Raw genomic sequence first — 24,356 nt, 5'->3', positions numbered from 1 at the left:
GTCCTTCTGTGTACTGAAAACATTGATTCCTTTTAGTCATCCACCACCTATGACTCTTACAACCTTTCTTTCTCCTCTTCTGCAATGATATATGAGCCATGGCAGGGGGGTGTGTTATAAATTTCCTGCTTAGGAATGACCATTAAGACATCTTTTATGCTCCACACCTTTATCTCTGTGTTATTATCTTCTGAAAATAGGAGTTTCTCTTATGAGAGCTGATTGATGCATAATTTGTGTTCGAGCTATATATAGTAGCTATGTACATACACAATCATCTTATCTGATATCTGTAGGCCAGTTCTTTTTCATTATATCTGATTTGATGTTTAAAGTTTCTACTGGTTTACTTTTTATTTCAATTAGTATAATTGATTATATATAGAGACTCTACTTGGGCTTTTTAAATATTCTTAAATTTTTATTATAGTTTTTGTGTTAGTAGTTTAATTCCATTATTTCATTTTTAAATACAAAATATAGATTTCATATGCTTAATATATACAAGAAGTCGAGAAAATTGTTGCTAATTTTGAAATCTAAACCTCTTTGGCAGTCTTTGTCTTCAAATTTTCATGCCAGTTAATAGCTGCAATCTTGAAAAGGGAGACTAAATTCTAAATTATTTACTTTTTAAATATATATTTATCTTTTGTTTTATGCACATGAGTGTTAGAGGCCAGAAAAGGACTGAAGAATCACTAAAATTATAGATATAGTGAGTTTTGAGCTGTCATATAGATGCTGGAACAGAACCTAGATTCTCTGCAAGAATAGCAAGTGTTCTTGAGTATTGTCATTTTTCCAGTCCCTAAATTTTCATTCTTCATAGTATTCCAAGAAATGTGTAACTTTACTTAGTAATTTTTCTTTTTTACAGATTATTTCAGTGTTTGCTACTTTAGGCCAACCAAATGAATGTGAATACTTCTATCAGAATCCTCTTTAAAAGGTATTTCACAATCCAAACAGAAATAAAAAAATGAAGGGAAAGGGGAAGATGCAAGAGAAAGTATTCATATCCATTTATATTTTCTATTACTCAAAATATTGTTCTTGCCTTCTTGGTGTCCAAATTAATTTTAAAATTACATAGCTGTATAAGTGTTATATGAATAGAAATATATATATATTATAATCAGAAAGACTGGTATTTATTATATTCCATAGTGCTGGAAGTTAAATTATGTCTTCCATATTTGTATACAGTGTTGCTATTTTTCAATTTCCTTTCAGCTCATTTATTTGTGATTTGATACTTGTTTTAATGATTTGTACTGAAGTAAATGGCATGGGTTTCATTGGCAGCCATTCTGAAATATACATTAAAAATGGAAAGGAGCATATCTATATATGACATTTGATAAATTTTGTTTCATTGATGAGTGCAAATTCCTTATGATAATAACTAGATATTTTAGGTTTTCCATGATGGTTTATTTTTAATAAAATGCATCCTGATATCCATAATGAAGTAAAAGGTATCTGGTCTTCATCCATGCCCCAGAGTTAATCTTGTGGCACAGGTCTATGGACCCAAATTACACGGAGATTACTAGTCTCCCAGAAGTACTGTACTCCTAAGTTAACAGGTGAGACAAACACGTTTGCCCAAATAACTTGCCAAAAAGGGAACTGCCTCAGGAACTGCAGAGGAACTGGGGGACAGGATACTTCCTGTCTCCATGTTCATCCCAGAGTAACCCTGGGGCACAGCTCTCTGGACCCCAAATCCTGCCCAGAGACAGCTGGTCATCCAAGAGTGATGACAGACCTAAGATCACAGGCTCACAGGCTCACAGGAGAGATAGGATCAAGTCAGAGATAGCAAGACCAACTAACACCAGAGATCAGCAGATTGCAAGAGGCAAGTGCAAGAAACTAAGCAACAGTAATCAAGCTATGTGTCAACAATAGAACCCAGTTCTCTCACTACAGCAGTCCAGGAGACCCCCACAGAAAGGAAAAGCAAGATTCTGATTTAAAATCACTTCTCATGATGATGATAGAGGAATTTAAGAAGGACATAAATAACTACCTTAAAGAAAAACAGGAGAGCACACATAAACAGGTAGAAGCCTTTAAAGAAGAAACACAAAAATTCCTTAAAGAATTACAGGAGAACACAGATAAACAGGTAAAAGCCATTAAAGAGGAAACACAAATTCCCTTAAAGAATTACTGGAAAACGCAACTGAACAGGAGAAGGAATTGAACAAAACCATCCAGAATCTAAAAATGGAAATAGAAACAATAAATAAATAACAAAGGGAGGCAAACTTTGAGATAGAAAACCTAGGAAAGAGATCAGGAGTTATAGATGCAAGTGTCACCAACAGAATACAAGAGATAGAAGAGAAAATCTCATAGGCCGAAGATACCATAGAAAACACAGACACAACAGTAAAAGAAAATGGAAAATGCAAAAAGATTTTAGCCCAAAACATTGAGGAAATCCAGGATCTAAAGAGAAGACAAAACCTAAAGTTAATAGGTATAGAAAAGAGCAAAGATTCCCAAATTAAAGGGCCAGTAAATATCTTCAACAATATTATAGAGGAAAACTTCCCTAATCCAAAGAAAGGGATATCTGTGAACATACAAGAAGCCTACAGAACTCCAAATAGACTGGACCAGAAAAGAAATTCCTTCTGTCACATAATAATCAAAGCACCAAATGCACAAAACAAAGAAAGAATATTAAAAGCAATAAGGAAAAAAGGTCAAGTAACATATAAAGGAAGATCTATCATAATTACACCAGACTTCTCACCAGAGACTATAAAAAAAAGAGGATCCTGGACAGATGTTATATAAACACTAAAGGAATAAAAATGCCAGCCCAGAATACTATATCCAGCAAAACTCCCAATTAGCATATCTGTAGATTCCAAGATATTCCATGACAAAACAAAATTTATACAATTTCTTTCCACAAATGTATCATGGCAAAGGATTGTAGATGGAAAACTCCAACACAAGGAGGGAAATTATACCCCAGAAAAAGGAAGAAAGTAATATTCTTTCTGCAAACCAAATAGAAGCTAACTACAAAAACATAATTTTACCTCTAACAATAAAAATAACAGGAAGCAACAATCACTTTTCCTTAATATCTCTTAACATCAATGAACTCAATTTTCCAATAAAAAGACATAAACTAAAAGACTGGATATTTAAACATGACTCAACATTTTGCTGCCTATAAGAAATGCACATAAGTAACAAAGACAGACACTATCTCAGAGTAAAAGACTGGAAAAAAATTCCCAAGCAAATGACCCAAAGAAACAAGCTGGACTAGCCATTCTAATATCAAATAAAATCTACTTCCAACCAAAAGTAATCAAAAAAAGATAAGGAACAACTCTTAATCCTCATCAAAGGAAAAAAAAAACTAACAAGATGAATTCTCAAATATGAACATGTATGCTCCAAATGCAAGGGCATCCACGTTCATAACAGGAACTTTATTAAATAATCCCATGCATCCTACCAGATCACCACAGATTACAGCTGAAAGCACACATTGTACCTCACACAATAAAAGTAGGAAACTTCAACACCCCACTCTCAGCAATGGACAGATCATGGAAACTGAAACTAAACAGAGACACAGTGACACTAATAGAAATTATGAACCAAATGGATTTAACAGATATCTATAAAGTATTTCATCCTAAGACAAAAGAATATACCTATGTCCCAGCACCTCATGGTATGTCCTCCAAAGTTGACAATAAAATTAATCACAAAACAGGCCTCAACAGATACAAGAAGATTGAAATAATCTCATGCATCCTATCAGATCACCACAGATTCAATGAAAATGAAGTGCCCAAACTTATGGGACAAAATAAAACCAATGCTATGAGGAAAACCCATAGCTATGAGTGTCTCAAAAAATGAACTGGAGAAAGCACACACTGGCAGCTTGATAGTGCATCTGAGAGCTCTAGAACAAAAAGAATCAAATACACTCAAGAAGAGTAGACAGCAGAAAATGATCAAGCTCAGGTCTGAAATCAACCAAGTAGAAACAAAAAGAACTATACAAAGAATCAACAAAACTAGGAGCTAGTTCACTGAGAAAATCAACAGGATAGATAAACCCTTAGCTACACAAACCAGAGGGCACAGAGACACTATCCAAATTAACAAAATCAGAAATGAAACGGGAGATCTAGCAACAGAAACCAAGGAAATTCAAAAAATCATTAGCTCCAACTACCAAAGCCTATACTAAAAAACCAAAAAAAACAAAAACAAAAACAAAACAAAACAAAAAAACAAAAAACAAAAAACAACACCAAAAAACAAAGAAGGATGCAGAATCTGAACGAAATGGTCAAATTTCTAGACAGATACTAGATAACAAAGTTAAATCAAGATCAGATAAACTGTGATCCCCCCTCCCCCCAGCTCAGGTTTCACTGTTAGCAAGAAGATAGCATCAGGGGGGAGCTTGCCGCCCTATCATTCTGCCACTCCCACTGACTATGCTTGCCCCTTGCTGTTCTGGAGTCAAACACATGGTCACCTGCAACTTTACTGCAGGATGATTTGGTGGGAATTAGCCCCTTCCCCCTCCTTCATAACTCGGTGCACGAAATAGTAAAATTGAGCTTTGATCAGAAACCAATTGTCTTAGCTCTGTCTCTCTCAAGTTGCCTAGCCCCCTCTTCTCTTCCAGGTTCCAAGATGCGTCTCAGACTAGAACCCAGACATGTGAGCCGCTGGCTGGCCACAACAGATCTGGCACCCACCTGGGACTGAGAAATGGCAGAAGACATTTGGAAGAAGCACTGCTGGTTTGGAGCTCCATAGAAGAAGAAAATAATTAAAGGAAATTCATACTGGAGAAGGTCGGTATGGGCTAAGCTGAAACAGTGTTAAACCTGAGCGCTAATTCACTTAGGTTTGGCAGTGAGGTTTATCAGGGACTAGGAACTTAACAGGCGGTTAGCCGTAGCTCCCAGAAGCTACATTTTTAGGCTTGAGAATAGAAAGGGTTTATTAAAAGGAAATTAATAATCAGGCGGATGGCCGCAGTTAAAAACTGCATCATGCGGGAGGAAAATGTCCCAAAAAGCAGAGAGAAATTTCAAGGGTGTCATGCTTTGTTCTCTCTGGGCTTTACAGCAAAAGTACTCTGCCCCTTTTGTGTCTTTGTCTAATGTCTGCTGCACCAGTCCCTTCACATGTTCAATTCATGTATGTTCGTGTCCAGTTTGTATGAATGAATGTTCTATGTTTTATGTTGGATAATAAAGATGGCTAAAAAACTTTATCTGCAAAGCCGAGAGCGGCCACACTCTTCAACCAGGAAACAGACACACAGCAAGAGGGCCCTGCTGGAGAAACTGTTTGTTATAGGAAAAAGGAGAGTCTACAGCCTCTTAGTTTCGGGGTAAAAAAGCTGATAAATGGTTTTTTCCTGGAAGGTTCTCTGCAATCTTGATTAATGTTTTTGGCAAATGATAAAGTGCTTTTTATTCTATGATGATAGCTAGAAAAATTAATGTTCTCTGATTGGTTTAAATGTAACTGCTTCGTTTTTTTTTTAATTGGTAATATGCTCTGTGTGTTTTCACAATCAGCTCATAAGTTATTAGTTAAGATTAAATAATTGTTACATTCCTAACAGATGGTTAGTCTTAAAATTGATAACTCAAGTTTAGAGTCCTTCCAACACATGGCATAAGGCAGGCCAAAAGGCTGGGTCTCTAAGGATATTTCTAGTTGAGATAATAATTAATGTGGTTCCTATCCTAGAAAGTAGAATTAAAGATAATATTTAAAGTAATGTCTCTTTAATAAAACATTAAAGCTTGCATGTATTCATAGGTATTAATTGGCAGCCAAACTTTGTAATATGATAATAATGCTTCTAATATTAATTCTATAAGTAATAAATTGTTTTGAAATTGGGTTTTACGTTCCCAAAGTTAATGTTACAAAAAAAAAACTTAATAATTCTTTACAGATCTAGCCAGATGCTGTTTTAATGAAGTTCAAATTCATAGTTTATAAAGAGTCAATCAGTCCATAAAATTTATCAAGGCATTACAATCTGGTTTGCCTACCTTTTATATAGTTATTATAGATCCTAATGTTTGTTTCTTTTTCTCTCTCCTTTGCATCTTAATGATTGTAAAGGTTTTGCTTCTAGTGAGTTTGTAATAACTAAAATATTTTGCCTCTAATATGGCTAAATATTGACCTACATTATGTAAAACATTTTTATCATTTCTGCTTCTACACAAGAAGCCAAGAGTTTTAATCTTTCAGTGTATATTGTTTCCTAAGTGAAAAATGTTTCATTAGCTAATGCTTCTCAAGGGAAGTTTACTTTAAATCCTTGCTCTCACCCAAAAGATTCAGAGACAATATCTTTTTATTACTTAGGGTTTTAGTTTACTACAAAAGGTTTCAGTTTACTACAAAGGATTTTACAAAAAATAAAGAAAGCTTTTATAATTGTTATTAATTATAATCATTGGTAATTAAATATTAGCTGTGCCCAAGACAATTCCTTGGCCAGAAAAAAACATTGTAAAGTCATTTTTCTCATCCTCCCAGATGATCGTTGGCCCGCATGGACCCAGCTAACTGCTGGCTGCTGTGGGACAGGGCCTTGAGACACACAGTTTCCCTGAGCTATAGTGGTAGGAACAGCTGCCAAAAGGTGGGCGGCTTTACAGCTTATTCAGGAGAGCCATGAGCCTCCACGTGTCCCGACCAAAGTAGCCATATTGTTCTTACTAAGACCTGGAATAAGTTTTCTGGCCTACAATAAATTGGGCTGCCTTCAGCCTCTTCTGCCTGAGATAAAGGCCAAGGGCAGATGGCCAAGGTCGAAGTGGTTTTCACCTCAAAACACAGTTTCAACTGTGGTACTAATAAAGATTTGTAAAGTATATTCGTATATTTAAAAAAAAAAACTATAACAAAAATTGTTTTTTAAAAACCTGACTAGTGTATGTCTCTTGTTCAATACAGCAATTTATTTGTTTATTACCAAATATTAATAATTGACCTATTACATACTATCATTTTAAATAGATTAACAATCAATATTCCAAAGATGAGTGAAAAATTGTTTTTATGCATGCTTTTATATCTTCTGTAAATTCATGCATGCATACATCCCAATTATTGTGTTTAGTAACAACCCCTATATGAGACGTGAACATGTGAATTAGATCACATGCTTATTCTCTTAAGTTTCCCCCTGTTTCAACACAAATAATCTACTTGTGTGCTATAGATGGTGTTTTAAAATGCTGAACAATCAAACCTTAATTTGTATATTAATAGTCAATATTATATCTCAAAGCTCACAATTGCTTAAGATTGTTCATCCTTCAGATGCTATTAATTCTCAAATTTACAATTGCTTATGCATATACAACTCATAAAAAAAAATGCTGTCATTTTAAGAAGGCAGTTTTTAGACATTTATTAAATTGTTCTAAATTGCCTGGACATTTTAAAACAATGCCATGCTAGATTTATATCTCAAGCAGTCTATAGGTCATCCATATAAGATAGATTAGATATATATCCTCGTTCTTTGTATATTCATAACAGTTATGGTTTAAAATAATATTTTAGTATTCTTAAAAATTGTCCAGGTATAATCCTTTCATTTTAGTGTCCTCAGTTACTACTTGTTTCCACATAATAGTGTTATTCCTTGAGGACTTTTACTTAATAAATTGCTACGAATAAATGCACTTATTTCTAGTTAATAAATAAATATATTATGCATATGTTACGCTTAATAACCTTACAAGCTTTCTAGTTACAACCACTCCTTAAGAAAAACGATTGTGATGGTTTGTATATCCTTGGACCAGGGAGTGGCACCATCTGAAGGTGTGGCCTTGTTGGAATAGGTGCGACCTGGTTGGAATGGGTGTGTCACTGTGGGTGTGGGTATAAGATCCTCACCCTAGTTGCCTGGAAGTCAGTCTTCCACTAGCAGCCTTTGGATGAAGACATAGAACTCTTGGCTCCTCCTGCGCCATGCCTGCCTGGATACTGCCATGCTCCCACCTTGATGATAATGGACTGAACCTCTGATCCTGTAAGCCAGCCCCAATTAAATGTTGTTTTTTTATAAGACTTACCTTGGTCATGGTGTCTGTTCACAGCAGTAAAACCCTAACTAAGACAGAAGTTGGTACTGGGAGTGGGCTATTGCTGTGATAGGCCTGACCATGCTTTTATTTGACAGAATGTGGATTTTGGGACTTTGTATTTGGAAAGCAATGGAATGCTTTAAATGGGGCTTAATGGGTCATCCTAGTAGGAATATGGAAGACTTAGTTGCTGGGAGTAATTTGAACTGTGTTGACCTGGCCCAAGAGATTTCAAAGGAGAAGAATTTCAGAATGTGGCATAAAGACTGGTTTTGTGGTACTTTGGTGAAGAATGTGGCTACTTTTTGCCCTTGTTTGAAAAGTTTGCCTGAGGCTAAGGTGAAGAGACTTGGATTAATTTCATTGACAAAGGAAGTTTCAAAATGCCCAGAAGAGACTTTGTTCTCTGGTTAAGTCTTATGAAGAGAAGTTTGAACAAGCATAGCAAGCTTAGAAAGAAAAAAATATAAAATATATGGTTTGAGTATTAAAGGGGTACCAGGAAGTGAAATGGAACAAATTCCTGTGTTCTAGAAGATAACAGATTAAGGGAGTGGGACCTTGGGGCAAGATCCTACCCAGCTAAATTAAATCCAGGCGTGGTGGTACACACCTTTAATCTCAGGAGACAGGCATGCTGATCTCTGCATTCAAGGTCAATCTACAGAGCAAGAACCAGGATAGCCAAGCTTAGGCAGTGAAGGATTTAGAAAACATAAAGCTAGTGATAATGTAATAGGACAAGGGGATCATGTTCTAGTTTCTGTAAGCAGCAGAACTCGGCAGCTTCAGCCATGTGGCTCTGGCTCTAGAGTTAAGAATGGAAGGAACTACTGGGAAAATTGATACTGGTTAGCTGGAGCTAAGAAATTAGCAGTGATTAAGAAGAGACCAGCATCACTGAGGTGAAATCTTCTGGAAATTGTTTTCTGGGAGCACAAAGAAGCTGTGTTCCAGAAATAACCAAGGTTGCACCTCATGCTGTAGCTGGACTTGGTAATGTGTAAGTCAGGTGGTACTGCTTGTGAAGGAATGAAGGGATAATGGAGAGAAGCTGAGGCTTAGCACTGTGAGAGGCCAGGGAAGGCCATTGGAGAAGGTGAAGCCTCAGCTGTAGTTGATGGCCCAGGACTGAAGGGGGTCATGCAAAGGATTTGAGGCTTGGCACCCTGAAGAGAGTCTATTGATGAAGCCTAGTTGGAGTGGAATACCCCAGTGTATTGGAGATGTCAGTACCATGGAGTGATCACCAAGAACTGCAGCCGTAGTGGAGTGGATCAACCTGAGCTTAGAGTGCTACAGAGGGCAGAGCTGGAAAAGTGATGCCAGCCCTTAGGAGGAGTTCAAAATATCAAGTGGAATCCCAGACACTGAAACAAGAAGCTGTAACATTGAAATTGCCTTGGAGACTCAAAGATGTTAAAGATGCCAGAGCTATGGGACACATGCTGAGGAAAGCTGCTAACAGGGAGTGGAACCAGCCCAGGAGAAAGCAGTTTGTTGCAGTCAACAAAGATGAAAAAGGAGTGGAGATCTGAACACCGCTTTGACATCAGCCATGGAGATGCAGAGTTTGGAGTTTGCCCAGCTGGTTTCCTGCCTTGCTTTGGAGATTACAGTTAATTAAGTTGGATGAATCTCAGAAGAGACCTTGAACTTTGGACTTTTAACATTGTTGTGACTGCTATAGACTATGAGGACTTTGAAAGTTGGACTAAATACATTTTGCATTATGCTATGTTTAAGTGTGGTCCCCATAGACTCATGTTTTTGAACAAGTCTATGGGGACCAGGGAGTGGAATGTGATGGTTTGTATATCCTTGGACCAGGGAGTGGCACCATCTGAAGGTGTGGCCTTGTTGGAATAGGTGCGACCTGGTTGGAATGGGTGTGTCACTGTGGGTGTGGGTATAAGATCCTCACCCTAGTTGCCTGGAATTCAGTCTTCCACTAGCAGCCTTTGGATGAAGACATAGAACTCTCGGCTCCTCCTGCGCCATGCCTGCCTGGATACTGCCATGCTCCCACCTTGATGATAATGGACTGAACCTCTGAACCTGTAAGCCAGCCCCAATTAAATGTTGTTTTTTTATAAGACTTACCTTGGTCATGGTGTCTGTTCACAGCAGTAAAACCCTAACTAAGACAATGATTGAAAGTGCAATTAGTCACTGCCCCTTTTCAGTAAAATATTTAAAATGTTTTGTCAACAAGCTATTAATTCTAAAGATTAGATATTGTAAAACTTTAAAACTTTAACTTCTTAAAAGACAAAAAAGGGGGAAATTATACCCCCATACATATTATTTAGTGCATTTCCAGGCACACTACTTAAATCATACCTTTATTTTAAAATTTTGAAAATTAGATGTCAAAGAATTTAATAAATGCTTTATAGTATTTTAAAAGGATCTACTTATTGACTTATAGATTGATCCTAAACAGCTACATTATTAGAGAAGAGAAAAACAATTTCTCTCCACAGAACACTATAGAAGCATGATGGTTAATTCGTGTGATGAGCTGGCAGGTAAGTTGACTCAGTGCCCTGATTGAAGTGACTAGGAAACTAAATTGGATTCATGTTTTAGATCCATCCTTGATTGCCATTTTTCCAGTTTGGACTAGCTTCTAGCCTTTTAACTTTATGGCAATAATACATCAGAGACTGTATATTCTGACTTAATAAGATTAGTCATTTCATAGAGTCATAATGATTTTTCTCTTTTCTTCAGTGTGACCAGTTATTCTAACTCAATCTTAGACTGGTCTAATATTTAGTCCAATATTAGAGATTACTATTGTAGATAACTAATATTCTTAATTACCTAAGAAAGTTAATTCTGAGCAGAGCCCCCACTTCCAGAAAATCTCTGGCCTTTTTACTAATTCTAAAAACCAGCTCCCCCACAAGGAGATTGAGCTTGAGCCTTGCTAATTTGCAACTGAATAATGTACCTGGACTTCCCCAAAAGAAGATTTGCATTGTTACCTTCTCATAGTCTAGATCTCATTTTTAAGCAGGTCAATCAACACCTTCAGCCTGACTGCAGCAGGCATGCATCCCTGCCAAGCGCATACAGGTGGCAGCTGCTATTTTTATTCTAAGGACATTCCAGCACGTATTGTGGCTTTCGGTCTGATTTGAGATTTAGGTTTGCTACGAGGGCTAGAAAGGTGGATATTTCAAATATTAGAAGAGATTGGTTTTTATTCTGATTGATGGGCTTATTCCCTTAGCTGTTCTCTGGTTTTCCACCCTTGCTGTGATTGCAAGGTCCTCTTAGTTCCTCAGGTAATAACAGAGATGAGGAGGGTGACCTCCAGCTCCTAATATAGCCTAACAGCCACAAATCGTGGTGTTACTAGTGACATAATTCTTGTCGAGGCCTTGCTAAATCTGAGGTTGACAATTCTCCTTTAACAGCTGCACAGCACTCAGAACTGTGCATACTGATTCGTGATCATACGAATACAGTATGGGTACCAGTTTGGGTGCAGAGATTTACTGCAGGGGAAGGTCCAGCTTGACCATTTCTGGGTTCCCTGTGAGATATACACAGTTTGGATGGAGGTTGGTATCTTGTTCCAGTTACAACCAAGAATATCTTTCTAAGGCTCTGCCTCCCCTTCCCAAAAGATACCAAGAGCCACAAGTGTGGGTCGTGACAGCACCCATGGGAGGAATCAGGTCAATATACCCCTAGGCATGGTTAAAGCCCACTCATCTAAGGATGAGAAAATCAGTTGATCACTTCAGTTAAGCGTGGCCTTATTAAGCTTAATTAATAGGGGGGAGAGAGGTTGGAGACCGTACCATTAGAAGGGCAAGCCCTTCACAGCCTCCCACCCTAAAAAGCCAATTGGCCTTGTACTACGGAGCCGGTTGTCACCCCTTCCTCCCTGTTCCCTGCCTGTCATCCAAGAATGTGGAGGAAAATCCATGTACTCTCCTTTAGTGTTATCATAATAAAGTGACTTTCATATTCGTACAGTCAGTCCTTGCCAGTGTCCCAATGCCCTAGAAGGACTGTGCAGCTGACTACTTGGTATTCAGTAAAAATTTCAACAAGGAAGTTACCTATTCAGTACTAATTAACATTGTAAAAGACAGAGCCAACAGCTCAGGGCTAGTCTGCTAGATGTTTACTAGGACAGAAAAGACAGTCTTATCCAGATACAGTTTACCATAAGAAAAGTTAGGAAATCCCACTGAGACAGGTTTCTTCATTAGTCCCTAAGAATTCAGGCAGAATTATAGGGCATGAATAAATTTTATTCCTCAGCCCAGCCTTTTCTTTTTTATATTAACAACAGGGAGGAGATGTAACCTCCCCAGCTCAGCTCAGGTTTCACTGTTAGCAAAAAACACATGATCATCTCATTATAATATACTGAAAAAAATTACAAAAAATTTAATATCCCTTCATGACAAAAGTCATGGAAAAATCAGGTATTCAAGGTTGAAAACCAGATACACTAAAACTAATAGAAAAAGTGGGGTATAGCCCCAACATATGGGAACAGGGGAAATTTTCCTGAACAGATACCAATAGTTTATGCTCTAAGATCAAAAATCCACAAATAGGATCTCTTAAAATCTCAAAGTTTCTGTAAGACAAAGAACACTGTTAATAGGACAAAACAGCAACCAACAGATTGGGTAAGATCTTTACCAATCCTCCATCCTATAGAGGGCTAATAGTAAGTATATGAAAAGAACCCAAAAAGTTAGACTCCAGAGTACCAAATAACCCTATTAAAAATGGGGCACTGAGCTAAACAAATAATTCTTACCTAAGGAATACTGAATGGTAGAGAAGCACCTAAAGAAATGTTCAATAGTCTTAGTCATCAGGGAAATGAAAATCAAAACAAACCTGTGATTCTACCTCATGCCAGTCAGAATGGCTAAGATCAAAATCTCAGATGACAGCAGATTCTGGCAAGAATGTGTAGAAAGAGGAACACTCCTCCATTGTTGGTAAGACTGCACTCTAGAACAACCATTCTAAAAATCAGTCTTGCAGTTCTTCAGAAAGTTGGGCATAGGATCTGAAGACCAGCTATACCATTCCTGAGAATATACCCAAAAGATGCTCCAACATACACCAAGGACAAATGTGCCACTATTTTCATGGTCACTTTATTTATAATAGACAGAATCTAGAAAGGATCCAGATATCTTTCAACAGAGTAATGGACACAGAAAATGTGGTACATTTACAAAATGGAGTATTACTCGGTGTTAGAAACAATGACTTCATGAAATTCTTAGGCATATAGATGGGATTCGAAGACATCATCCTGAGTGAGGCAACCCAGTCAAAAAAAGAACCCACATGACATACACTCACTGTTAAGTGGATATTAGCCTAAAAGCTCAGAATACCCAAGATACAATTCACAGACCACATGAAGCTCAAGAAGGAAGACAAAATATGGATTATTTCAGTACTTCTTTGAAGTGTGAACAAAATACTCAAGAGGAAATATGTAGACAAAATGTGGAGCAGAGACTGAAGGAAAAGCCATCCAGAGACTGCCTCACCTGTGTGTCCATACCACATAGAGACACCAAACCCAGACACTATTGTGAATGCCAAGAAGTGCTTGCTGACAGGAGTCTGATATACCTGTCTCCTGGGAGGCTCTGCCAGAGCCTGAAAAATACAGAGGTGGATGCTAGCAACCAACCATTGGACTGAGCATGAGATCCCCAATGGAGGAGTTATAAAAAGGACTGAAGGAGCTGGAGTTTTGCAACCCATAGGAAGAATAATAATATCAACCAACCAGATCTCCTTGAACTCCAAATATATAAACCACCAACCAAAGAGTTCACAGGGAGGGACCCATGGCTCTAGTCACATATGGACTAAAGGATGGCCTTGTCAAATATCAATGGGAGGAGAGGCCCTTGGTCCTTTGAAGGCTCAGTGCCCCAGTGTAGGGGAATGCAGGGTTGGGAGGAGGGAATTGGAGGGTGGGTAGGGGATCATCATCATGGATGAAGGGGGAGGGAGAATAGGATAGGGGCTTTCCAGATGAGAAACAGGGAAAGGGGATAACATTTGAAATATAAATTAATAAAATATTCAATACAAAAGAAGTGAAAGGTATTTCTAAATCCTTAGATACTATGCTATAAATGGTATATGCTGTAGTGTAAAAATACTTTCTAATAGTCTATACATATATATACAAGAAGATCAATTATGAGCTTTTAGTGTTCTTGGAAAAGGAAAAATCAAATGAGAAAAAGTGTACTTGTTCTTTTCATTAATTTTCAAATGGAATCTCTAAAGCAAAAGTATTTTAACGTTTAGAGCTCTTGACTCTAGCTACATATGTATCAAAAGATGGCCTAGTCAGCCATCTCTGGAAAGAGAGGCCCATTGGACTTGCAAACATTATATGCCCCAGTACAGGGGAACACCAGGGCCAAAAAGTGGGAGTGGGTGGGTAGGGGAGTGGGTGGGTAGGCGAGTGGGGGGCGGTATGGGGGACTTTTGGGATAGCATTGGAAATGTAAATGAGGAAAATACCTAATAAAAATACTTAAAAAAAGAGTACACTATTTTGAAATTTATCAAATATTTTTCTTAATTTAAAAACTTTCATTTGGATATTTTCCCTGCATGGTTTTAGTGTACTTTGTGTTTGAAGTGAACAAGGTCCAAAGGAGCATCAGATTCTCTGAATCTGAATTTACAAATGATTGTGAGCCACAATATTGGTGCTAGGAAACAAACCCTGTCCATCTAGAAGATAGGAAAGTTCTCTTAACAGCTAATCTATCTCTCCTAACCTTTGATTATTTTTCTTAATACTTAATTCATGTATAAAATACAGAAATTATATATAGCAGTAGATTAAAGTGCTATTTTGGTCTATGAATATCTTATAATGTTCTAATCAGATTTGATATATCTCTTTTCAAATATTCACACTTTCTGTTGATTCTACTTCCAAATTCTAATAGTTGCCTAATTTAGACATTTTATGGAATTAGCTTCAAGTAATATGTATACCTTTGCATTAGATTTGTTTCACTTTGTATACTGTCTTTGGAGTTCAACTATGTGACAAGCTTCACTATTTATATTTTAATTGCAAAATAACGTATTATTTGTATGGATATGCCTAAATTTGTTTAACCACTAATATGTTGACATTTAATTAGTTTTCTTTATTAGTTATTAAGAATAAGAATGTAAACATTCCAATGAAAGTTTTATGTTTAAAAAAAAAAAGAAATTATTGGTGTAGTGACATATAAAAATTGTGCTTTGCAGAAGACTATCTGTAGCTGATTAAATGAAGACCAGAACTGGGGAAATAAATCATTTCATTGTTATACTCATGCTAGAATACTAAAATTTTGAACAATATGTAATTCCAAGGACAGCAATTGAAGCCACTGGGATGTTATTGAAACCATTATTGCTACTGTTGTGACAAGGCTACTCAGCTTAATAGTTCTAGATAAAAAGGCACTGGACACAGGAGAGGGGAAATGACAGATCCCATTCTAGTTTCACTCACCTCTGCTTCTGAACTTCAAGTAGAAAGGGAGGAAGGCAATATACAAAACTAACAGTAGAAACTCCCAGATAAGTGTACAGCAAGCTCTCATTTTAATATTCAAAACTGAAAAAGAGTCAGTAGGAAAAGTTAGGATGTTAAGTCTTGGAGAATGCATTGGAACATCAAGAGAAATGTTGAATACAGACACTGTCTTGAAGGTCTTGGTGCTATATCCATTTGCTTATATAAGTTATGCTGGGGATAAAGCCCCATAAGCAAGATATTTAGGGTTATGTTAAGAACTTTTAGGGAAGATAGAACTTAGAATTTGGTGAAGCTAAGATTATGGTCATTTAGTCTGAAGACATAACAGACTTAAATACAACATCAAATAATATCTTCTTGCTTTTGTTTTTCCACAACTGTATAGCACATAATCAACCTGAAAACAGGATTTGGAAGATGTGCTGTTGTGGTCAATCTCCAACCCAAATATGCCCCAGCAATTAATATAAATACAAGCTGTGCACCGAGATTGGGCAGGTCTAATCCTACACTACCATCTTCTCCATCTTTGAGACCCCTTAGAACTTGCAGTTTCTCCAGGCCGTGTGCTTCTGCTGTTTTTCTTCCTCCTCCTCTGCATCCTCTCCCTCTTCTATTTTCTCCTTCCTCTCTCTTCTCACCTTCTGCTCCACCTTCCCTCTTACCTGCCCAATCATCAGCGTTTCTTTATTTTACAAATTAAGATGGGAAGCAGGTTTAAAATAAATCGCATGAGTGCTGACTTATTCCTTGTTCATAACCACTCACAAGAGAATGGAATAAACATCAAATATATTTAGTTCTAGGGCTATTCACAACAGTGTGGGACCCTTTCTACCATAGCCTTGCCTCCATTTTTAAGTGCCTGAAGATTGTAGTATCCATAGAGAAGGGTTTCCATGAAACTTTGAACTAGCTAAAAGAGGAAGAATCTGCATTCACCCAGTAAGGAATCATCTGAATAAATTCTGAGACCTTGAGGGGAGTATTAACACTAGGTATACCCTAGCCCTGAAGAACCACAAAAGGAGGTTGGGGAAGGTAGTTCCATAACCTGAGGATCTCTGAACATTTTGAGACTTCCTTTGATAAAGAGTATTGGGATGCACTAAAGTTCAAGGTTACACAAGTTTGTATACATCACAGCAATATTGTGCTTCAAGAAGAAATGGTTTCAGATCTCTTTACCTTCCTTGATTTTATTGATTAGTTCTCTGAAATAAACAGGTTTTCCTTTGAGACAACAGAGATCAAGAATTCCTCTGAGACAATTAAGAAAAAATGTAATGAATAAATATATTAAAGGACATGAAAATTTGTTTGACATCAATGACATATATTCCGATTTGAATAGGATATCTGAAAGAAAGAACAAAAGGGCCTGGTATTAGTAATTGGCTATACATTTCCTAGAAAAAACTCATATTACAGACTAAGTTCCCCGATCCAACCAGTGAGTGTTTGAGCCACAGAAGCTCTGAGTTTGTCAGTGGATTGATCTACTGATGAACTCATAATTTGATGACAGTTTTTCTTTTTTTTGGGGGGGGGAAGTGGCAAAAACGTTAGGAAGAGAGGTTGGTTGGATAAAGTAGGTAACTGAGGAGATGTTTCTGAAGAATATATCTTGCTTCTCTCCTACCTCCAATTGCTTTTTCCTAGACATCTTGACAGTTGGTTATTATTTGAATCTAGGGGTTATCTAGGCACCTGAAAAGAATGAAGATTAAAGACACAGGGAGTGTAGGGCCGCTTGCCACAATGTCTGGAAGGTGGAAATTGGGATAACTGTGACAATGAGGCAAGACAGTAAATTTCTTCTCCTAAATAGTCTGATATTCTAGAGATATTTATGTCCCTTAATCTATTAGACTACTGAAACAGTTTACCTCCCAAAGAAATGAGGATTTCCCCCAAAATATCATACTCAGAAAAGGAAAAGCTCCAATTAAAAGGGAAATGTATCTCCCCCAAATAGATATTTTAGAGAGATCTAGCACACAGTTAGACTACTTTGTAGGATGAAACTGAATCCCAGACAATGATGGGCCAATTGTGGTAGGGTACTACAACTTTGCTAGGACTTCTGAGATTCCATATCCTTAGCTGTATAATTAAACTTTAATCTCAGTTCAGGTTCCTGAAGGTGATCTTGAGGGTAGGGGTGACTGGATTTCTTTATCCCTCTTCCCAGAGTAGCCATGTAGACCAAGTCTCCCTTTTCTGCTTTTCTCTATTAACTTAGATGTTTTAAGTGATTCTTTGGCACAAACCATAACTTTCAATTTTCATATCAGATTTTCTCTTTCAACTATATGAGTCCAAAGAATTGAACTAAGGTTGAAAGGCTAACTGCCTAGCCATTTTGTACCCTCTTGCTAATAAGGTAAAATATTATAGCTATTCCTTCATCCAATTCTGTCCTATTATGGGACTAATAACTTCCAAGTTTTGTTCTTCCTTTGAGTCCAGTTCCATTAAATAAGAACCCTCATCTACATCTATAGTATAATGTAGAGAGAATATCTTGTGTATTATATGGATGCATCACCTGTTAATTAAAAAGTATATGGCTTAGGCAGGAAATAGAAAATGGAATATCTGGAATCCAGAAAGAATTCTGGGATAGTGCCAGGTATAGCAAGATTTGCCTGAAAGGATTTGAGGAGATGAATGCATGGTACCTGAGCACAAGCAACTACCCACATTGCAGAATGTAGGTTAAAATAATTGGCCTATTGTAGTTATGATCTAGTCAGAGTGGAGCTATATGGCAAAGGTATATGTAATAAATTTTGAGTCTGGGTCTTATTTCTGAAAGCATGGGGCTGGGAAAAAGAACCAGCCCAAACTTCTCAAAAAGCCTAGATCAGAAGCATGAAATGTTAAGCTAGCTAGGCAAGGAACCTGGTCTATTTTGAAAATGAACAAAAACAGATCAAAGCTACAGCTTCACAGAATAACACGAGACTAGTGGCTAGGAAGATTTCCTAGTCAAGGACACAGGAAGATAATATGAAATGAGACCTTTAATAGAAACCCTATGGGCCTTGACTTTCTCCTATGGCCGAGCCCTGCAGGCCTCTGCTCTAAGGCTTGGGGTGGGAAGAAGGAGAACCTGAAGGAGGACTATATTAAGCAAGCCCTGGCCAACAGCCTTGCTTGTCAAGGAAAGTATACCCCAAGTGACCAGTCTGGAGCTGCAGCCAGTGAATCTGTCTCCATCTTTAACCATGCCTACTTACCATAGCTGATGATCTAAGGCTGCTCCATCAACACTCCAGGTCCCTGCCTACCCACTTGCTATTGAAGAGGGGCTGAGCTTCAGGCTTTTTTCTATCACTCTTGCTGCCCTCCTGTGTGTGGTGTTGTCTGTGAATGCTAAATATGCCATTCCTTTCAGCTCACTTCCGATAGACAACTATTTAAGGGGGCAAGCGGGGAGAAGTCCTTGATAATTCAAAAGCAGGACACAGAAGTTGGGGCTCCTCTCAAGAGTGGAGTATAGTGGCTGACGAACCAGGGGGACATCCTCGGGACCACAGCTACAGGATTAGCCACTTCCAGTTCTCCCAAATTTGCCACAGCCCATAAACCCTATCCATTTCTATGAGAATTAATTCTCAGTGGTCATAGTGTAGGGAAATGTAGCCCTCTGTTGACTGCTATAACCAAAGTCAGAAGGAAGGCCTCTCCCTGTAAACAAATGAACAGGGGCATGGCCAGATACAGCACAGGCTCTGAGCTAAAACAGCAGACACAGGAGACAGACAAGCAGATCTCTGTGAATTCTAGACCAGCCTGTTCTAAAAAATGAAGTCAGAGCAAGACTTTCTGCTGATAGATACAGCCACTTATAAAAGACAGTCTAAAATTAAAAATGACATATTTTCCCTTAAAAGAATTATATAGGATTTTGCTTAATAATAAGTAGGAATGACCTTAGTAACTTAAAAAATAACTACACATCAATCTTAAATTTATGTAAAGGAAAGGGGAATATAGGTATGTTTATCTACATAAGATATGTTTATAATTTCAAATTGAAAAATATGCTTTTTCTGCTGCCAAAAACCGTTTTATTCCCTAGTCAAATGTAAAGATACAGAGTTAAGATTGAGGCAGAATTTTTTGCTTTTATCTTTTCAGGAAAATAAAAACATCCAACTCAGGAATCCGGTGACTATTGGATAAGAGAATCATCTAAAGAATAATAGTGTTAAGCTTATCAAGGCAGCGACAGATAAATTCCTGTGAGTTCATGGCCAGCCTAATCTACAGAACAAATCCAAGTCACCCCAGGCTACACAGAGAAACACTGTCTCAATAAATAATAATAACTGTTTTAAATTGTTTTGTTTTAAATTATCAAAATGAAGATGAGTATAAGTTAATCATTAGCTTGGCAATACAGAATACAAATACCTTTTGTCAGAGGAGATAAGTAAAATAAGCACACATTTCATAGATACAACTTGATATTGTTTTAAATTTACAAAGACAATGGATTAATGTCAATTGAATTTTATGTTATTTGCCATCACTGTATTCAACTGGATACACTGACAGACAATGTTCTAATTAATAATGGTGTGGATTAGGGCTTGCTATCCACTGTAAAATAGGATGTCACATTACTCTGAATGCCAGTTAATCTCATTGGAAAGTGGGAATCCACAGGATAAGTGATAATGGCTCAGCATAGTGCATAGCACATGGCCCAACCCAAAACCTCTGACAAAATTCAGTTTTGCTTGTACACTACGTGGGAGGGAATTTAAATAAAGTTGAATACAGAGAAAGATATCAAAATAAGAGGGAAAACGTTAACATAATTAATTTCACATAGACAGTACGTTCTGAAGAAGGAAGAAAGAAAATTAGTATAGATATTTTCAATTTGTAGATACTAAATAAATAAAACCATGCCTTTGATCTCAATATTTGGGAGAAAAAGGTGGGGACAGATAACTTCCTGTGAGTTCAAGGCCAGCCTACTCTACAGAGCAAATTCAAGCTACTCCAGGCTACACAGAGAAACCCTGTCTCAATAAATAATAATGTTTTGAATTGTTTTGTTTTAAATTAATATAATGAAGATTACTATAAGTTCAATTGTTATGGTGAAATGATACATTCTCTTTAAGAGAGGTCAAAACAGAGCAGCTATAAATAGAAAGGAGCTGCTGAATTGAATTAGTCTAAACTTTTAATGACATCAGATTGCTGGACAAACATATGTTATGTTGCTTGTGTCAATTGGAAAGAAGAAAAGACTTTGGATTACTTCCAAAGTAATAAGAATTATGTTTGATAGAAGGAGATCCCGTGAAGATCTTAGCTACAGATAGGAAAAATAAAATTATGAAGACTAAACAGAACAGGTAACATGATTTGCCAATTTCTCTACATGTGCATAGCCTTGAAACTGGCTGTGATATAAAAGGATCTTGTGATGGTTTGTATATCCTTGGGCTAGGGAGTGGCAACATCTGAAGGTGTGGCCTGGTTGGAATAGGTGTGACCTGGTTGGAATGGGTGTGTCACTGTGGGTGTGGGTATAAGATCCTCACCCTAGTTCCCTGGAAATCAGTCTTCTACTAGCAGCCTTTGGATGAAGACATATAACTCTCAGCTCCTCCTGTGCCATGCCTGCCTGGATACTGGCATGCTCCCACCTTGATGATAATGGACTGAACCTTTGAACCTGTAAGCCAGCCCCAATTAAATGTTGTTTTTTATAAGACTTGCCTTGGTCATGGTGTCTGTTCACAGCAGTAAAACCCTAACTAAGAACTTCAGCCTTCCAATTCTGGATTGTAGTTCATTCCAAATATAGTCAAGTTGACAACAAGGAATAGCCACTACAGGACTCTAGCCAGAACTTCAGCTATACATAGCCAATGGATTTTGTTGGCTACAGAGTCCTCAAGATTCATCATGTCACCCTTTCATATGAGGTGAATGAAAGTTTATATTGCAGTTTGTTTATATGATCAAATTAGATCATAAAGACAGACAGTTATCTTTCACCTGTTCAAACAAAGAGCAAAAAAAAAATCTTTAGCTGATCCATGCACATTGCATATTTCATGCACTGTGTTAATAGAGAAATATGTATTATCTCTGAAAACTTTATGTTAAAAGGAAAGGAAAGGAAAGAACCAGAAGGGCAGCCCTGGCAGGATTCACCATCCAGGATGCTGAAATGCTGAGACTTAATGTTCTAGTATCTTCCCTGTTTCTGCCTCAACTTATGATCCTGTTTCCTCTAAAGACTTGCTTCCTGGACAACTTCAGAAGAGCTAAATTAGTCCAGTCAGGGCTTCAACTAAACTTGTACTTTTTCCCTATACAGAGACTGAACAATAAATACTACAGCTAGCTTGCTTAAAACTAACCAACTTTCTAATTTTCTTAATCCCCCAGAAAAGAATTCTACTTCCATAATCAGCAGGAAGCAATTATAAGAAAGTTATAATCCATGCCCAAGAGATAGGGTGGTTGATTTTTAGTCATTCAGTTGGATATTTGTCATATTTTAAAAGGAGATGACTACAAATAGTTATAGTCTTGAAAAATAAAAAAAAAATAAAAATAATAGGAGTGTTAGTTTCAGGGATTTATTTTGTCTCTCCTTTTCTCTTCTTAGGTAAGGAAAGGGCATTGAGAAGAAAGGGGAAGGGATATGGTAATAAAAAGGGCAGATAGATTATTGAATCTACTCTAACCAAAATATGATTTTTAGTCATAATCTTACATTGGTAGAGGTAGAGAAATTAGTATTTTGTTACAAAATTGAGGTTAAATTTTGTTACAACAATATAGAATTTTGTATACTGATAACAAAATAATCTTATATTTCATTTACATTGGTATAGATTATTGTATATTGACACAGGTTTACATTTTCAATTGGTATGAATTTTTGTATATTGGTATAAAATTGAAGATTGATTTTCTTACAACAAAATATGTGTATGTTTCAACTCTTCTACAGATGTTATGTCTATGCAGATTATTTGAAAAAGCAGTTTTTTTTCTCAGTTATTTAAATAAATAGCTGCTATTACATACTGTTAGGGATGGTTGAAAATACAAATTAATAGTCAGTCAAACTCATGGTCTTACTAGATACTAGTTTAGTTAATTACAATAAAATATTTTTAAGGGTATTCAGATAGTAAATAGCTAAAGATAAACAATGTTTCACAATCCCAATATACTTTAAATAGAAAACTGGTTTTCTAAAACATCATAGATCCACAGAATATATCATGTAAAATTGTTTCATTATTAAAATCTTTTGTGTATGAGACAGTTCTGTTTCTGACAATATGAACCCATTCCTCTTCAAAGAAGATGAGGAGAAAAAAAAAAAACAAAAAACAAAACAAAACAAAACAAAAACCTCTATATGGAGTTACTTCAATTGTGCCAAGATAGCCACTGAGAAAAAAAATAAATATTGTAAATTCATCTCCAGAAAAAAATGTAGTTCAAAAAGAGAGATGCAGGGAAGTCAACTGCTAAGCTCTGCCAAAATAGGGTAAGCAGTTGCTTCATAATTCCTGCTTCAAAAACAGTCTGTCAGATACTCTGGACTAGATGACTAAAGACAGATGTTCTAACATTTAGAGAATATTGAGAACTGTCTAGGCATTCAGGTGTCTCTGTCATTTCTATAATTTTTGAAATCTGTATCCCTATGTTACTGCATACTCAGGTAATATTTATTGTTTCTCAAGTCTCTGATGGGGTTGAAGACTAGTAAGCCATAATATTACTATAAGCTTAAGTTCTTTAGGATTTAAGATGTGCTACATCTAAGAAGATGTGTTTAGGATAGTAATACAAATTAGTATAGAAAATGATTTAGATACAAAATTCTAAACTCACCAAAATAAGAGAGATGATGAAAATATTTTATCTAAGTTACCAAATATAAACAGACTGAAATTTTAAATGTAACTCTTACCTAATAATTTTTGTAATTGTCTCATAATTTTTATAATTATATTCAATATATTTTTGAAAGAAAAAGAGCCTTTTGTTGGACTATAAAAGGAAATTAGAGAAAGAATATCTTGTTTATCATATGGGTGCATTCCCTCCAATGGATTTTTTTTTTTTTTTTTTTTTTGGCTACAGAGTCCTCAAGATTCATTATGCCAACCTTTCATATGAGATGAATGAAAATTTATATTGCAGTTTTTTATATGATCAAACTAGCTCATAAAGACAAACAGTTGTCTTTCACCTGCTCAAATAAAGATCAAAAAACCCTGTTGTGTCTATCTCTCAGAATCTTTTTTGTCTCCTAGATGTCCAACCTACTATATTCTGCCTAAGCCACCAGCAAAACCAAAATGCATATGCACATGCAGACAGACACATACACACACACACACACACAAACAGACACACACACTCACACACACACTCACAAACACATACACACACACATACACACATACACACACACACACACACACACACACACACACACACAGTACAACCACCAACATCAAAATATCAGGAATTAAAAATCATTGGTCATAAATATCTCCCAACATCAATGTACTCAATAAAAAGATAGATTAGCACAAAGGATGCAAAAAGAAAGCATCATT

At 36.7% G+C, this 24,356-nt stretch overlaps 1 protein-coding gene across 1 annotated transcript in view; it reads right to left on the bottom strand.

The window, feature by feature from the left end:
• Positions 1-24,356, bottom strand: part of LOC110293524 (selection and upkeep of intraepithelial T-cells protein 10) — a 68,972-nt gene that overhangs the window by 5,529 nt on the left and 39,087 nt on the right. The window contains exons 4-5 of the mRNA XM_021161370.2: positions 16,912-17,082; positions 15,697-15,801 (exon numbers count right to left, since the gene is read on the bottom strand). Coding sequence (XP_021017029.1) covers positions 15,697-15,801; positions 16,912-17,082 — 276 coding nt within the window. The remainder of the gene's footprint in view (positions 1-15,696; positions 15,802-16,911; positions 17,083-24,356) is intronic.

This window comes from Mus caroli, unplaced genomic scaffold (genome assembly GCF_978045245.1).
Source record: "Mus caroli unplaced genomic scaffold, Mus_caroli_1 scaffold_6, whole genome shotgun sequence".
NCBI lineage: Eukaryota > Metazoa > Chordata > Mammalia > Rodentia > Muridae > Mus > Mus caroli.
Note: the sequence above shows the minus strand (reverse complement) of the source record. Positions and strands in the feature narration are given on the sequence as shown.